General features: G+C 39.3%; 3 protein-coding genes across 3 annotated transcripts; 2 read left to right on the forward strand and 1 right to left on the reverse strand.

The window, feature by feature from the left end:
- The first annotated feature begins 3602 nt into the window (after positions 1–3602).
- zbtb26 (zinc finger and BTB domain containing 26) lies at positions 3603–7273 on the forward strand. The gene is made up of 2 exons (XM_033973350.2): positions 3603–3750; positions 4467–7273. Exon 2 carries the CDS (start codon positions 4498–4500, stop codon positions 5764–5766), a length of 1269 nt encoding a protein of 422 aa, XP_033829241.1. The 5' UTR covers positions 3603–3750; positions 4467–4497; the 3' UTR covers positions 5767–7273.
- A 752-nt stretch (positions 7274–8025) lies between these two features.
- Positions 8026–15492, forward strand: p2rx4b (purinergic receptor P2X, ligand-gated ion channel, 4b). The gene is made up of 12 exons (XM_033972542.2): positions 8026–8153; positions 8566–8713; positions 8914–8985; positions 9123–9195; positions 12896–12992; positions 13067–13147; positions 13221–13356; positions 14129–14268; positions 14738–14831; positions 14899–14964; positions 15254–15358; positions 15442–15492. Exons 1-12 carry the CDS (start codon positions 8026–8028, stop codon positions 15469–15471), a joined length of 1170 nt encoding a protein of 389 aa, XP_033828433.2. The 3' UTR covers positions 15472–15492.
- Positions 9546–11354, reverse strand: LOC117376815 (uncharacterized). Its single transcript, XM_033973360.2, has 2 exons — positions 11255–11354; positions 9546–11017 (listed from the first exon to the last, which is right to left on the reverse strand). Exon 2 carries the CDS (start codon positions 11011–11013, stop codon positions 9577–9579), a length of 1437 nt encoding a protein of 478 aa, XP_033829251.1. The 5' UTR covers positions 11014–11017; positions 11255–11354; the 3' UTR covers positions 9546–9576.
- Positions 15493–16516: the final 1024 nt, after the last annotated feature.

Raw genomic sequence — 16516 nt, forward strand, 5'->3', positions numbered from 1 at the left:
TCTTTTGTTACAGGATCACGGGGGAAAAATGCGACCTGTTGCTTACTTTTCAGCCAAACTGGATCCTGCTGCTGCTGGCATGCCAAGATGCCTTAGAGCAGTAGCTGCTGCTGAAAAAAAAAGCCATAATGGCATCTAGGGACATTGTTGGTTATTCTGATTTAACTCTTCTTCTTCCTCACGCTGTATCAATGATTTTATTTGAACAGAAAACATCTCATCTCTCAACCGCTCGATGGCTACGTTAAACACTGTGCTTTTAGACATGCCGATCATCACAGTGAAACGATGTAATGTGTTTTATTTGTTACAGGAGATGTGGATGCTGCATAATTTCTTTTTTTGTGTGTCTTTTTCATGTTCATATGACATAATCACACACTAACAACACTAACAACTAACCAATAACAGTTTTGGGCTTCACAAAATGTTCCTTTCAGAACAGCAATTTAAGTGTTCTCTTGCAGCAGAAGATAACTACGCCAAAATTGACACATGTATATATACATATATATAAATGTGTCAAAAGGAGGGATGTTAGATGTAATAGCGGCGGTGGAACATTGGTTCACTAAAGGTTTCTCAACATATGCGCAGAAATACTGCCAAACGTGCATTATCTGTGCTGCGCATAATGTAGGTAAGACAATTTCAATGACACAGGCTGCTCATCCTCCACCAGAACATCCATTTGAACATCTAATGATGGACTGAGTGAGGATTGACACCGGCACAAGGTAAGAAATATTGTTTAGTAATGGTAGACATGTGGTCAAAGTGGGTTGAAGCATTCCCAGCTAAACATCCAAGCAGTCAAGCAGTAGCAAAAGCTTTATTAACTGAAGTTGTTCCACAATGGGGAACACCAACCAAAATCATCAGTGATAATGGAAAACATTTTGTTAACACAGCAATTACACAAATAAGCAACTTCCTTGGCATTGATTTAAGAAAACATTGTGCTTATCATCCAGCCAGTGGAGGGGCTATCGAAAGAGAAAACGGCACTCTAAAAAGTAAATTAGCCAAATGTTGTGAAGAAACAGGACTATCATGGATACAAGCCTTACCTATTGTTTTAACTCACATGAGAAGGCAAAAGAGGTCTAGAGTAAATATGAGCCCTTTTGAAATCCTATTTGGCAGACCACCATCTCTAGGACTGGGTCCTAGTGTTAGACCGCTCCCCTCCACTGGATTATGCGAAGATGATATGTTACAATATTGCAAAAACTTATCTCCCACTCTCTCATTTCTCAACAGATGAAAACAGCCCTTCCAACTCCCGCATCCAAACACCTCCACAACTTCCAACCTGGTGACTGGGTGATGGTAAAGGACCTGTGGAAGAAGCATTGGTGTTCCCGACGCTGGCAAGGTCCTTTCCAGGTTCTCCTGACAACACACACGGCCGTCAAGATTGCTGAAAGAGCAACGTGGATACACAGCAGCCACTGCAGGAAGGTCCCACATCCCAGAGACGACCCAACATCTACAGAGAACCCCCAAGCACCAGCCGCAGAACCAGCTCCCCAAGGCACAGCCATCTAACGACTACATCTACTGCAAATGCAGATCTATCTACCCATCTTCACGTCTCAACCGGCACACAGCTGTACAACACAGTATGGATCATTTTGGTCATTTTACCTTTGCCCTTGGATACACGAACACTGTCAAACCTACAAACACCCGCCAGCCGTGAGAGTGCAACAGAGATGGATGAGAGTTTTCTGGGAAACTATCATGCCAAACAAGCTCTTACTAAATGCAATCACAACACTGCATGCGCTCTGGCACTATTGAACAAACAGGACTTACAGAGTGATGGGAACTGTTGGATTTGTCATGCACTGTCAAACAGATGGCAAGCAGAACCATTGACAGCAAAGTCAGTGCTACAAACTCAAACAATACAGCAGTCCCAGTCATCTTGCCCTATTCCCCATGGAATGATGCTGCTGCTTCCACATCCCAGATGAATTCAACAATATCACAGACATTATTAAACACATGCAAGACTCCATTCAGCCCCCCAGACTGACAGACAACTCATGGCTCTCGTGGCTTCAGTCCTGGAGCCAAGACTGGCTGTCTTGGATCTTAACAACGATCATGCCCATTCTAATGATATTTTTCCTTGTATGCACTCTAACCCCATGTATACTGAAGTGCATGGTTAATGGCGTGGTCAAGAACATGACAACCTCTCCAACTTTCCTGCAAGAGGACACTGAACACAATGTTGCATGGGAAGCGTCTTCCCAAGTCCCAGAGGAAACCGAAAATCAAAAAGCCTATCAAACGGACTCTGACTCAGATGATGAATTATTTGTATTGAACTAGTCACATGTGTGTCGTAGTACGGACTGACCTTGCAACACTGTGAAACAACAATGATGATGCATGTTAATCCATTCGGAAATGATGTGTTTGATAACAAGCTGTTTTATCCAAAAATTACTTTGATTGTATATACATTTTACCTCACTTTTATCTTTTGCGTTAATATCTTTGCGTTATTTTAATTTTTGTGTTTATCATTCTTATAGGTCTTGGTATTATTATTAATTTTTGTATTTTTGTTGATTATGTTCCCAATACAGCAATGTTGAAGTAAACATGTGACATGATTAATGAATAATCAAAAGGAGGGATGTGTAATGGAAATTTAAATATTGTGTCATTATTTTACCTTTTAGAAATCACATGGTCTCGTAACTAAAACTAATTTGGTTTGGTCGTCAAAGACAGTGTTAGAAAAACCTTTCATGTCAACCCTTTTGTTCCATTTTGGTGGCTAGACTTGTTAAGATGTGTTGTAATGCAAGTGAAAGTAGATGCAACCAGACCATACAGTCGGCTTTCAATCCCTCCCTATTGACCCCCTGAGGGGACCCAGCTCACGAATATGTCCAGGAGCCAGTCTGATCACACCTCAGCAGAAGTACCACACTCTCTCCCCTGAAGTGTTCCACATCTACTATTGTTTCTACTCCACATGCTACTTCACACCTGGTATTGTCTCTACTCCAAATGTTACCTCCTGAGGAGAACCGGCTCCTGAATGTCTCCAGGAGTCGGTCTGACCACCCCTCAATGGAAGTGTCACATGCTTACTTTGAAATGTATGTCCTCTGGTCATCTCAACCTATATAAACTGGGTGCTTTCCAGCATTCGGGGTCTGACATAAGGGGGAGATGCTGTCGGACCTATTTCTTGCAAGAAATAAACTCTTGTCTATGCTTCAACATTCATCAGAGCCTGAAAAAGGAGTCTTATTTCCACGACATCACCTTGTTGCACTCCTTCAACCCCTAGGATTTAGGAACAATATCACTGTGACATCAACAGAAATGTAAAACTGTGTGTGTGCTTTTTTGAAGCCTGTGCCAGTGAAGGTGGTGTGTGCTGGGGTCCATGGGGTCCATCCCGTTCACAAAGAATATCCAAACGAAAACTCCATAGGTTGAACCTAATCTTTCATTCGGGACTTTAAAGTCTACTATAAACTATAAACTATAAACTATAAACTATAAACTATAAACTACTGATTTGATCCGCACCTCATTACGCCGTGACGTCATCCAAAGGTCAGGTCGACGCTGGTCCTTCAAATATTTCGCATCCGGATCATCTTCATTGTTTTTTTTTTTCTTTCGGGACGGAGGCCAGCGGTGTCTGCAGTCAGCTCACGTCAGACCGCATCAAAACACCCAAACATCGAGCACAGATACAAGGATTTACAGGTAGAAACGTGTTTGGGTCAAACCCGTGTTGAAACTGTTATAGTCAAACATTTGGAGCAGTGCATCCGTGTGTTTGGTGTAGCATCGTTAGCATGAACCATCGTGCAGGGCTGCACCAGCCTAAATAACGTCATTAAAACGAAAATGCATTACCCTAGAATATTACAACTGCTTGATTATTAAGTGTGGTACATAACTGCATTATAATAGCTAAATAGTTTAGTAAGATCCACCCACTTAAACAACTTAAACAACACAAATGGTTAGCTACGAAGCTAAACCACTAATGCTAGCAGATGCCTCCACAATTTCGTATTGTGTTCACTGTGATAAAAAATGTAAAAAAGCTTTCATACACAGGCACAGTTATTTAGGTGTTACATCGTTACGTTAATCTTCTGGGTGTGTTGTAAATTGCAGTTGGTAATCAGATGCACTCATTAGTCAATTGGTATATAAATAAATGATAGTAGCCATTAAAACAATATAATACCTTATGTGTAGAATTAATCGGTGATAACTGGTTGATCATAATCGCTTGAAAAAGCTATTTTAAAAAATGTATTCTCCTGTGAAAAGTAGCTTTTTTAAGCACTTTTTCCCAGGACACATTGGGAAAGTGAAATGTTTGACCCAATTTAAGCATCCTACTGTCCTCACTCTTGTATCTTATGAACACATTGAGAATATTATCTGAATGTCGTCTTTTTTCATAGGCCCATTGTGACTGCAGGCTCTCAGTCCACCATGGCCCAAAACCAGGTGATCCTGCAGTTTCGGTTTGCTACATTCGGAGACTCCATGCTGCAGAAGATGAACCTGCTTCGCCACCAGAGAAGATTTTGCGACGTAACTGTCCGCATTAACCACCTAGACGTCTCAGGACATAAAGTGGTTTTCGCTGCTGGTTCTTCTTTTTTGAGAGATCAATTTATCCTGCAGCAAGATTCCAGGGAGGTCCAAATATCCATGATCCAAGAAGCTGAGGTGGGTAGGCAACTGCTCTTGTCTTGCTATACTGGACAGCTAGAATTCCCCGAATTAGAATTGGTACATTATTTGACAGTAGCCAGCTTTCTTCAAATGGGGCACATTGTGGAGCAGTGCACGCAGGCACTAAGTAAATTTATCAAGCCTCATACATCACGCCAGCTAGCTGTGGATTTGAGGAGGGAGAAAATCAAGGAAGCATCTCCGCTTGCTTTGAGGGAGCAAATGCATGATGACCAGCTAATTCAGCAAATCGAGGATGAAGATTCGAATCACGCTGAAGACGAAGAAGAGGATGATGATGATGATGATGTGATAATCGAGCCCAAAACGCCACCCACATTTCAAAACAGACAACCCAAACATGTTGAAGAGGGTGATATTGCTATAGTCAAAGTGGAATCTGTATCCGAAATTGAAGAAAACGCGATCACGGGTCAATTTCCAACTAGTCCGGTCGCTTCCATGAGATCTCCTGAACCACAGCATTCACTTATCAATTCAACAGTGGACAGTAGAGGAAGTGACATCACCCTCCCTCCTGCTCTGTCGAACTATACCTTAAGCCCACCTCCGTCTTCCCCATCCAACGAAAAATCTCACCAAAGAGGGTACGACAAGCCGCCACAGTGGTACCACCAATGCCCAAAGTGCGCAAGGGTTTTCCGGCAACTGGAAAACTATGCCAACCATCTGAAAATGCACAAACTGTTCATGTGCCTGCTCTGTGGCAAAACATTTACACAGAAGGGGAACTTGCATCGGCACATGAGGGTGCACGCGGGCATCAAACCCTTTCAGTGTAAAATTTGTGGAAAAACGTTTACTCAAAAGTGTTCGTTGCTTGATCATTTGAATCTTCACAGTGGGGATAAGCCACATAGATGCAACTACTGCGATATGGTGTTTGCTCATAAGCCTGTGTTAAGGAAACATCTCAAACAAATACATGGAAAGAACAGTTTTGATAATGCCAATGAGCGCAGCCTACATGAAGGCATGGATTTTGACTTTGGACGAATTTGAGACAATTTTTTTATTTGAAGGGCTGAATATTTATATGTTTGTATAAGAATTCTAAAATCCATAAGTGATGTAATATAAAGCTAGATAATTGCACTTTAGTATCCCAATTAAAAAAAAAACAGGGGCATTGGATGTCATGACGGATGTAATATTTACTGAATTTGAATTCCTTGTCTCATTCTATTTCATACAAAAACAAGTCTGGTAAAGAGTTTTAATCCTAGTGGTAGGATACTACTATTCTAGTACTAATTATTAATAGTCAGTCATTGCACTGGCTAACCAAGTCAAATTAAAATGGTATAAAATGAAACATCTCCATTGGATTGTGTGATCGGTGGTGTAGTCATAATCAAATGAGGCATGTGCCTACTCAAGTCACATCATTATGCTGTAAGTTTAGTGACAGTACTCAAAAACACACTTTCTTTAAAAAACTTACCTCAAGTAACAAGGTACTGTCAGATTGGGGTAGAGAAGCTAAAAACTTTTTTTAATGCTATTACTGTTCATATTAGTCTGATTTCTATATTTCTATGTCTGTCATTAACATGTGGAGGACTTGCAAATTCCTTAGTTATCCAGTCAAAGGCTTACATTCCTTTGCTAACTATTCTGCCACCATGTGCCCCCCCCCCCCCCCCCCCCCCCCCCCCCCTTACATACAGATACATACTATTGCTTTAAAAAGCAAGTTTATGTAGCTATTACTATGGACTGTTCTTGTGGCATGATGTTGCTGCCTTTATATTTTACTTGAACCAAAAGCGCTTAAGGTACGAAAGTAGCTGTATATAATTAGTTATAAAGGTACTATATTATGCTAACTTGCCAGGAAATGCTCCCTTTTTATTTTAAATCCACACTTTCACTTGAACCTCTTCCGTCCTCAGTGCGTAGCATTTTGTATGTCCAAATTCAAGGCTGAATGACTTTTACTTGTTAGAATCAGAAAATTGTAATACAATACTTTAAGCTCTAAAACACAAAATACCAACGCTAGCGTGTCCAAAGGTAGTTCAAAAAGGCACAATAATGCATAATATAGGATCTTTTAATGTTTTATGTCTATAGTACATATTGTATGGACCAAAATATCACAAAATGAATGAAAATTGTGGTGTCTGCTTGCTTGTCTATTATTGTTATTAGTTTGGTGCAACAGTGTAATTCATGTTGATTGCTATATGGACCTGCCTTTTTTCTGTATGTGCAAACAATCAACATTAGAATTTTTAACAATTTTTCCCTCTAACTATTTCAGCCATATCTCTGCTGGTTTTCCATGTGTACAATCTTACAGATCATTTAAAAAAAAACGTCAAGCAAATCTTTAGTTCAGTTGCTAGTGTTAAATATCGTGTAGCCATTAAAACTTGCCTGAACAGTTAAGTACTATTGCTAAACCAAAAAGATGTGTTCAAATGTGTGTTGAACCAGTGTGTTTCTGTGTGGTGTCATGTGGTAATAAAAGTTGATGTGAAAAGGGAAATTGTGTGTATGCAGGAGTTCTCAAAGTTTTCAAGTTGGGACCCCCAAAATAACCATGCATCCAACCAATCCAGGAAATGAAATATAAAACATTAAAAGCAGGTAATATTTATGTTCATTTGGGTCATTTATTGTACTATTTGGGCTAATTTCTCTATAATATTGTGTTTTCAATTTAAAATATATTGCAGTGTAATAATTGTGCCTTGCTTGCCAGCCAACTAAAACCACTGTTTTAGTGTGTTGTGTCTGGGAATTTAAATGTTTAAGTTAAATGGAAAACAAAAAACATCACACATCAAACTACTAAATTCAAATGACTGCTATTCAGATTAGTATTATGAGGGTATAAAACTATACATCACACCTACTCAAAAGTGTACCAGTGGAGCTGTGGAGTTTTTAACTCATTATCTTTGAGACTTTGCATTGTATCTCCAAGTGCCAGGGAAATAGGGTGGGGTTATCGTAACACATTGTGAACTAGAAACTTATAATGAGAGGTAGATGAACTGACATGGTATATTTAACAAATCAATTGTCTGTCATTGTTTGAAATCTCTGTTGTCTTCATGTGAACCCCATTAACAAGAGTAACAGCATATTTTTTCTGAATCACTACTTTACTAATTGAAGTTATGCATGTTAAACTAAATTGCTGGTATTATGTGTTGCATGTCATTTGAATAATTTGAATGGTTGTATTTAAATAGTAGTATCTGGTGTATCCCTCACTGAGCAGTTCAAACAGGAGCAGATATGAGCGGGATGTGTTGTCGGGACACTCTTCACTATGTGTTTGATTATGAGACCCCCAAAACTCTGGTCATCCCCAGTCTGCGGATGGGCTGCGTTTTCAGATTCACTCAGCTGCTGGTAATATTCTATGTGATTGTGTAAGTTCTTCATTTGAAATATAATAATCTTTTAAATGTAACTTTTCTGGTGGAAGGTTTGCCACAAGGTTGTTAATAGTCAGATCTTTGAAGTAATAATAATAATAATAATAAGGACATCTGTAATCAAATAAATGCAATATGGATAAGCTTTAAGGGAATGCTGTGGAACACACCAGGCAAACCATTAACATCTCCTTAGAGAAGAGCATGTGAGCAGAAAATGTATTTGCCCCTTTAATGTTAGTTAATGATTGTTCCACTTCTGTTTTCTTTTACAAACTAACTCACTCATACCACAGTTAAACCAGGACTAAATATGCTTCGGTGTACTTAAAAATTAAACCCGGACTTGACATGATCTGACTAAAGCTCATATGGTGAACCTCTTTCTTTCTGATGTCTGTTGTAGATATGTGTGTGTGATACAGAGGGCCTATCAGGAGATGGACTCCGTGCTTAGTACAGTCACCACCAAAGTCAAGGGCTTCTCTCTCACCAATGTGTCCCAGCAGGAGCCTCTTTTCTGGGATACGACTGACCACATCATATCCCCTCAGGTATTTAAACTGAAATGGAGCTAGTACTTTTTAGTTAACGCATGCAGTACAGGACAAATTGGTGTTTTTGTACTTTAAAATGTAGTTTTGGATACTTTTGATGTTGTTCATTCTGTGTTTACCATAGTATATTTTGCAGTCTTACTAATAAAAGTAAAAAGGATATCAATCTTACATGTCTTTGTATTGTTTTCCTAAAGAGAGATGAATCATTTTTTGTCCTTACGAATGTGGTCGTCACACCAGACCAGATTCAGTCCCGCTGTCCAGAGGTATCTCGCCGACCACTATTATAGTTATTTCAGTAACAGTAAGCACTTTGCTTGAGCAAAATAGTAATTGTAAACTTACGTTATGTACAATTCATGTACAAATTATAAAAATAATACTAGAGTGTCATTTTTGTCAGTTTCCCAGTCCCTCTTCTGTTTGTGTGGATGACTGTGACTGCATCGAGGGACTCAACCATCCCAGAGGAAACGGTACAGTATTTATTTTTCTAAATACTTTATGTACATGTAACATTATTATCAGCATAGCAGTATTTCTTATATTACTTTTTTATTAAGACAGAGAATGTTCTTAACTTATTTATTAGCAACAGATTATATTGTACATGTATTGTTAAATATGCATAAAGTTGACCTAATATTTTGAAATAACACAAGTCTTTTTAAAGGATGTAAATTAGACCCATTTTAGTAGAGTAGTAGAGAGTATGGTCAATATAAATCCTCAAAATTCAAAAACAGTACTTTGTATTATAATCAAAGAAAATCACATCATTTATCATTTATATTTAAAAGTGAATACATGATTTTTTTAAAATGTAAGGCTCAATTAAATTTTTTGTAGCAATTCAGTCAGTGCCACGTGGGAGTGCGTGCTTTCTCGTTGTAGCTCTCGATCATAAACCGTGCTTGGAGACCTGGAACAACTGTTGTGCCAGTGCAGTACTCAAAGGTTTGATATTCTCCGGAGTCCTGACCTTGTGTGAACTTGGTGGCCCATTGCCACTGTTGGCTTTCATAGTCCTTTGGGCTTTTTCCAGCAGATGTGTACAATCCTACCCATGAATTTAAAAAGTCAGATTTCCACCCACTGCAGTTTTCTTTTATATATAGCCGAAAACAGCCTTTACCATCCTGCACAAAGAGCTGCAGCTGAGCATAGCCTGTGATTGAAACAGCATGTGGACTTTGGAATTCTTTACCTCTGCAGATTTCTTCCTTTATTGTTGTCCAATAGCCTTGTGCCTTGTGCAGTCTGGCCTGAAGGCCCTCGTTCAGTGACACTGAGGTGTCATAAGTGCCCTCAGTGTTCTGAATTCGTGTATATATGTTACTACTAGCTTTGTCCATCTGGTTTTTGAAAAGCACTACAGCTGCCCCATCATTTATCTGTTGCAATGGAACATTTCTCCAAAGGATCGTGGCTTTTCCATTACCTCCAGTTATCACATCAAGATGTGTCTTTTGCAGTTCACAACTTTGCCACTCACCTGTTTTTTTCACTGCTAAATCTCTAGCCCAACGCCTGCTTGAACTGCACACTCCAAACAGGTTGGTTCTGTCTCGGATTACAATTGAGAACAGCAGCCCAAGGGGTGCCTGGTCTGGACCCCATATATTAATGATGTTATTTAACTGGTTGTCATCAATGTTCCGGTTAAATTGGTCCCTGAGTTCCTGCAGAGATGGTCTGTTGTCATTGAATGAAAAAAGGTGGAGTTGTTGCAGCAGGTTGGTGGATATTTGAAAGGTGTGTTCTGGGTCATACCTGGAGCCCTGCCTGTCCTGAAGTCTGAAATGTTGAGTTAGATACACTTCCGTGATCATACGAGGGCCGTAGTTTTGTGCCTGGGCACTAACAATAAGGCGATCCCTGTTTCTCCCTGTGTCTGCATACTCTATAACTCGAGGGTAAAGAACATATTCAGGAAAGTCCTGGGATACGGGACAGATGTCACCATAAGGCCGATTAACATTGCCCACAGTGAAGTACTCGTATCCACTGGGGACTGGGTCCAGCAAATTGTCATAGTTGCCATAGTAATGTGAACCAAAGTCTCCTCTTGGGTTAAAGGTCAGACGTACAATATTGTTATTGTCAATATCAACATTGTTGGCAAACCAGTGGAGCAAGATGAGGCTGTGCAAAGGAAAAGACTTTTCTGAGAAAACTTTTTTCAGATCATCTATTGAATTGAGCTGTTGATAGTCTTGTTCTCTGCAGTTCACTGCCACAAGAGTCACAAGTGTCAGTAAACAGGAGAGGAGGACCCCTCTGGACTGCTTCATAATTCTGTAGAAAAAACAAAACTGTTAATGCCCTATCTATATAACAACATCCCAGCACAAGCAGCTCATTACAAGGTACTAAAAGCCTGTATGAGGAGTGGGAGAGGTGTGTGGCTGCAGATTCAGCCACACACCTGTACTGTAGTTTACTATTACAGGTCCCACCAGTGAAACAAGATCAGTCTAACCATTAGGAACTGTAATGTGAGGCTTATATAGGGATATCTGTAATTACACTCACCGTTGTGATGTGAATAAGCTTGTTTGGAGACTGAGATCTGGAGAGAGGCCAGGGCCGCAGGCTGCCAGTCATGGAACTATTGCCAAATGATGCAGCAAGAATAATAACAACAGGTAAAGCTTTGTAGTTATTGTTGGCCAGAAGAACAGTCTAACATACAGCAATGGTCAAACTCAGGCTGTCATGAAGACACATCTTATAAGAGCCCACAAAGAGGGCTGTGTAGGGGAGGTGACATTGTGGAAAAATATAATTTTAGTGAAGTTTGGTCAAACATTAATGGGAAGTGCAAGTGTCTGTCTTTACGAACACAGAAGTGAGTCCTGTGTTATACTCAGAAATCATAGGACATACAGTGTGTACAGAAGTGATATATCCAGCATCAGCATTTTAGCAGGTGACTCTGGGAAAGTAGAAGTATTTGACAAATCTTTGCTTCTAAAAAAGAAAGTGAAAATGTCTCTTTTGTTTTAAGCTGATTTTTTACATACTCCGCCAGACTCTACAACCCATGTTATCAACCCAACTTTCTATGTTTTGATTCGAGTCATTAGCACATTATGACCCTCCATAACCATGGGGCCAGGGGCGTGTACAGACAGGGCCCAGTGCTCAAAGCACCTGCTACTTTGACCTAAGTGTCCTCTTGGTCCACACGTTTTAGGTTTAATCGGTTTTTTGTTTGTTTTTTTTTTAGATTTGACCCATGAAGACAACAGATGTAAAAGTCGTTTTAAATACTCAATAAAATAATGTCGCTCCCCTGTAGTGATGCGCGGCCCGTAACCCGCGGGACCGGGTGGATAACTCGGTGAGGAGGCGCGGGTTGGTCGGGTCCAAACGCTCCTCCGCTCTGATTTAATGTGTCCTCACAGTCGCACAACAAGGCTCACCTTAAGTATGTTCTAGAGCTCTGATTAACAAACGACATTCACATGTTATACCTGCCCACAGAGGACAACTTTATTCCTTATGCAAGAGAAGAGAAACGGCGCGTGATGTTCTGTGCGCACGGAGCAGACACATCAACAGTTTTGTATCTTCACACGAGCTACACAAACAATGTCCCAGTGTCAACGACGCACGTGGCAGATCATACAGGCCTACGGTGCAAAGACAAAGCTCCACCTGGACGGAGACGCTCGGAGCGCGTAAAGGCGGTGCCAGGCTCCTCGCTCCTGTATGATTAGGGTACTTAAGTCACAAAATCCTAAAAGCTTCACTATACCCCGTGAGTGCGTGATTTTACACATGACGCATACAAAACTACAAAACGATGTGATGTCCAGGCTGCTCCCCTCTCTCCTGGAACTTAAAGACAAGTATGAAATGAAATGTTGTTACAGTCTAATAAACAATTGCATGTTTTGAATCTTGGAGAAGTAGGCTACATGGGTATATATTTCATGATTCTGTATCAGACTAAGAAATTTTTCACTTAAAATACCTCAGATTACAGGAAATTACTTTTTCTGTTTTCTTTTTCTTCTTTTTTTAAAATCAAAATCTGCTGTGGACAGGACCCCAATAAACTTTTTATTTCACCATCTGTATTTGAAAAAAGAGTCTATATCTAAAAAAAAAAAAAAAAAAAAAAAAAAAAGAACGAAGCAATGTTGAATAATTTGACTTAATTTGTAGGTATCCAGACTGGGCTGTGCGTGAACTTCTCTGATTCAGTCCAAACCTGTCAGGTGTTTTCATGGTGTCCTCTGGAGAATGACACAGATTTGCCAAAGTGAGACAAACATCAAGTTTACTGATTGATTATTTGACATTTTAGACCTTAACTTGTACGGTATCGTCCCCTAGTCCTGCTCTTTTGGCTGCAGCTGAAAACTTCACTGTGTTGATAAAAAACAGTGTGACATATCCAAAATTCAAGTTTCACCGGTGAGTGATCATGTCAGTGAGGTGAAGGAGTAGTTGGTTTGTGTGCCTGGTCATATCTTTATTTGTTTTTTAGGAGAAACATTCGTGTGAACTCGTCCTATTTGGAGACCTGTGAGTTTCACCATAAAACAGACCCCAACTGCCCCATTTTCCGTCTCAAATACATAGTTTCTGAGGCGGGAGAGGACTTCCAGGAGATGGCAGTGAAGGTACAAAACCATTATATCACATTTGGGTTGGATGTTTGTGTGGATAAATAAATACTGTACTGTATAAATACTGTATGCGGACACAGACGGCAAGGGAGGTGTCTTGCCCATGGGCCCAATGTGTAGGGCTCTGCCAACTTAGCAATGTCTGCCCCTGAGTGAGGATAGAGTCAACTTTAACTTTTCGGTTATTGATATCTTTGTCAGACATATGGTTTAACCCAGGACTTTTCCCAATATCTTGTCTTTCATTTCTAATCTTTTTTTTTATGTTTAACATCTTTTTATTTGTATTTTTTGTACATAAACAGTGAGAGTGACTTAATATTACACTATAAAACAGATTTGTTCTTTTTTCCTGTCAGGCACTCTTCTTATTCCTGTAATGGTCATTAAGTGAAGCCCCTCTCCCCCCAACAGTCCAAGTCCATGTACCAGTGTTCTAGTATCCCCAGCCCTCTGTTATCATGAAGAAAAAAAATAACGCTAATAAGTAAATAATAACTATTACATAAAAATAAGAAATAATTTTACAATAAATAAATAATGTAACTGAAAAAATACAAGGAAAGATCGAAAAAAAAGAGGTGTTTTTTTTTTTGGGGGGGGGGGGGGGTGCTTAAAGCTCCTGCTACCACCGCTGGCAACCCACATCCTGTCAATCTCCAGATCTTTGTACATGCTGAGCTCAATTTTACCATGACATTGTTATTATATGACTATATATTTCAATATTATTATATCAGGCCTTGTTGTTGTTGTTTTTATACAGGGTGGTGTTATGGGTATCCTGATTGACTGGAGCTGTGATCTGGACTGGTGGTGGACAGATAAGTGTTTCCCCAAATACAGCTTCAGAAGACTGGACAATAAACACATCATCAATAATGTTGCCCCTGGATACAATTTCAGGTAAACTTTTTGTTTATTTTTATTTGCTTATTTGATTGTGTCATTGGTTCTCATTTGTGAAAATGTTTTCACTTGTTCAGCTTACACAAACTATGAAGCATGATGTGAACACAACAATTTGACTTTTCCCAAAGCTCAAAGTTGCTTTATTGTACATTATTCATCCACTCTAGTTGGTTGTTTAAGATACTATACTAGATACTAAAGAGCTGCCCTGGGGTAGACTGATGTGAGGCTGTGCCATCAGCCCCTCCACCCACCACCAACACTCACTCCCACATTCAGACTATACAATGTGAATGAAATGTCTTGACACAATAACTGTTTTTTTTGTTTTTTGTTGCCACTGGTGCCCCACTGTGGCACCTTGTTGACCAGTGTTTACAACTATATTTTGTAGTGGTGAAGAAAATATAATATACTACAAAATGTTAGCTGTAGTATTATTATCAATATTATTATTTTTTAGATTTGCCAAATATTACAAATCTGCTAATGGGGAAGAAACCAGAACACTAATTAAAGCTTATGGCATCCGCTTTAATATCATTGTATTTGGCACTGTGAGTATGTCATTATGTACAGAAGTATCATTTTACATGCAGAATTTACCACTGTTAATTGTTGCAGGCGGGTAAATTTGGGCTTGCGCCCACTATTGTAACCCTGGGGGCTGCATTGTCCTTTCTTAGTTTGGTGAGTTGGACTTTTAAGTTTTATATATGCCTCAACTTTGTATTAGGACTTTTTATACTACACTACGATGCATCTCACAAATGGGCATCAGTCTTTTTGATTTCCAGAGGATAAATGGCTCTTACAGCTCGTACACATACACACACATAAAATAATATGCCTTTTATTGTGAAACTACCATCAGGAGTTGTTTATAAATGAATGCACTATATATGCGGATCCGTATGGTAGAAATGTATATTTTAATATTTTATAGACCACTTGAGTGTTTTCCTGCTCTCCCTTTCAGGTGCCTATGGTAGTAGACTGGTTCATGTTGACATGTACTAGTAAAAGAGATTATTACAGCAGACATAAGATCACTTATCTAAAGGAGGACGCTGAGGCTGAATCTGTGAGCTCTTTCTTCAGAAACTTCACAAACTTCATTAAACAGTTTACAGAGATATTTAATTTTTCTTTGTTGTGTCTTTTTAGATATCAATGGCGATCTATGGAACCCACTAGATATCTTCACAGCAGCACTAAGCCTTTGCATGTTGTCTTTTATTTTGAATCACTTTAGCTGACACAATTATCAAGTGTTTTCTAACTCAAAAACAAACAAGGAACTGAACTTATTTACATAGGATAACTGAAAGTGGATTATACACTAGGATGCAGCTTTAAATGTATTTATAGAAGTAAGAGTCTATGAAGACTTGTGGGAATTTAACTTTGTGGAGGTGGTATGTCACCTGCATGATTCCATGGAAATACTTTGGAACATTCTCTATGGGGATTGATGCGTTTTTGAGGTTTATGCTATACTGTGGAATATTTTTGCCAAAGTAACATTTCCATGGAAACAAGCAAGAGGAGGCCCACCTCCAGGTCAAATAAGAGCCAGGCTTGTGGAGAATGTGCTTTTATTTTATTTTTTGGCTATTAAGTTACATGCTGTGGCTTTAAGAATGAATCTGTCTTCTTAAGAATGCCTTGTGAATCTGGGTTAGGAGTCCACTTTTCATTTTATAAGAAAACATTTTCATAAATGAGGCCCATAATGATTCACTCTACATGTGGAAATAATTTTCAATAAATATTGTGTTTTCTTATCCATAATGGTTTATTTTATGCATGTTGAAATGGGTATTGTCCGTGGTTTTCTCCCTTCCTTCCTCCTCTTTTTCGCCCTCTTTACTTTCCTTCTCTCTTTCCAGTAAAAACTGAAAAACTGTTGGCCAATGCGAGGTAGCTTGTGACTGTAATGTTGTTTGAGAGACTTGTTTAACAGCACAAACTAGCTCACCTGTTGTAGTTCCAATTAAGTCAGTTCTTTATGGTCAGATTGTGTTAAATGAAAGCTCAGATTAAGCCTCAGACAGAGCATGCCTACAATTAGCATCACACCCCCAGGGAATGCTGATGACATCAGCTGCAAACTATAAATATCAGGCCTATACATTTACATAAAAACAAATATATATCTGTACTTTGCTACTTTTTTTTTTTTTTTTTTTTTTTTTTAAACTCTTATACAGTGCATTGGTTGTAATGACTCCTCCAGGCC

The sequence above is a fragment of the Periophthalmus magnuspinnatus genome, chromosome 9, assembly GCF_009829125.3.
Source record: "Periophthalmus magnuspinnatus isolate fPerMag1 chromosome 9, fPerMag1.2.pri, whole genome shotgun sequence".
NCBI lineage: Eukaryota > Metazoa > Chordata > Actinopteri > Gobiiformes > Gobiidae > Periophthalmus > Periophthalmus magnuspinnatus.

Bases quoted from the DNA above. Each gene is read 5' to 3' on its own strand.
- zbtb26 (XM_033973350.2), top strand. From the start codon at position 4,498: ATGGCCCAAAACCAGGTGATCCTGCAGTTTCGGTTTGCTACATTCGGA.
- LOC117376815 (XM_033973360.2), bottom strand. From the start codon at position 11,013: ATGAAGCAGTCCAGAGGGGTCCTCCTCTCCTGTTTACTGACACTTGTG.
- p2rx4b (XM_033972542.2), top strand. From the start codon at position 8,026: ATGTGTTGTCGGGACACTCTTCACTATGTGTTTGATTATGAGACCCCC. The intron at 14,832-14,898 runs GTGAGTATGTCA...TAATTGTTGCAG, and splicing joins ATATCATTGTATTTGGCACT to GCGGGTAAATTTGGGCTTGC. The intron at 15,359-15,441 runs GTGAGCTCTTTC...GTGTCTTTTTAG, and splicing joins AGGACGCTGAGGCTGAATCT to ATATCAATGGCGATCTATGG.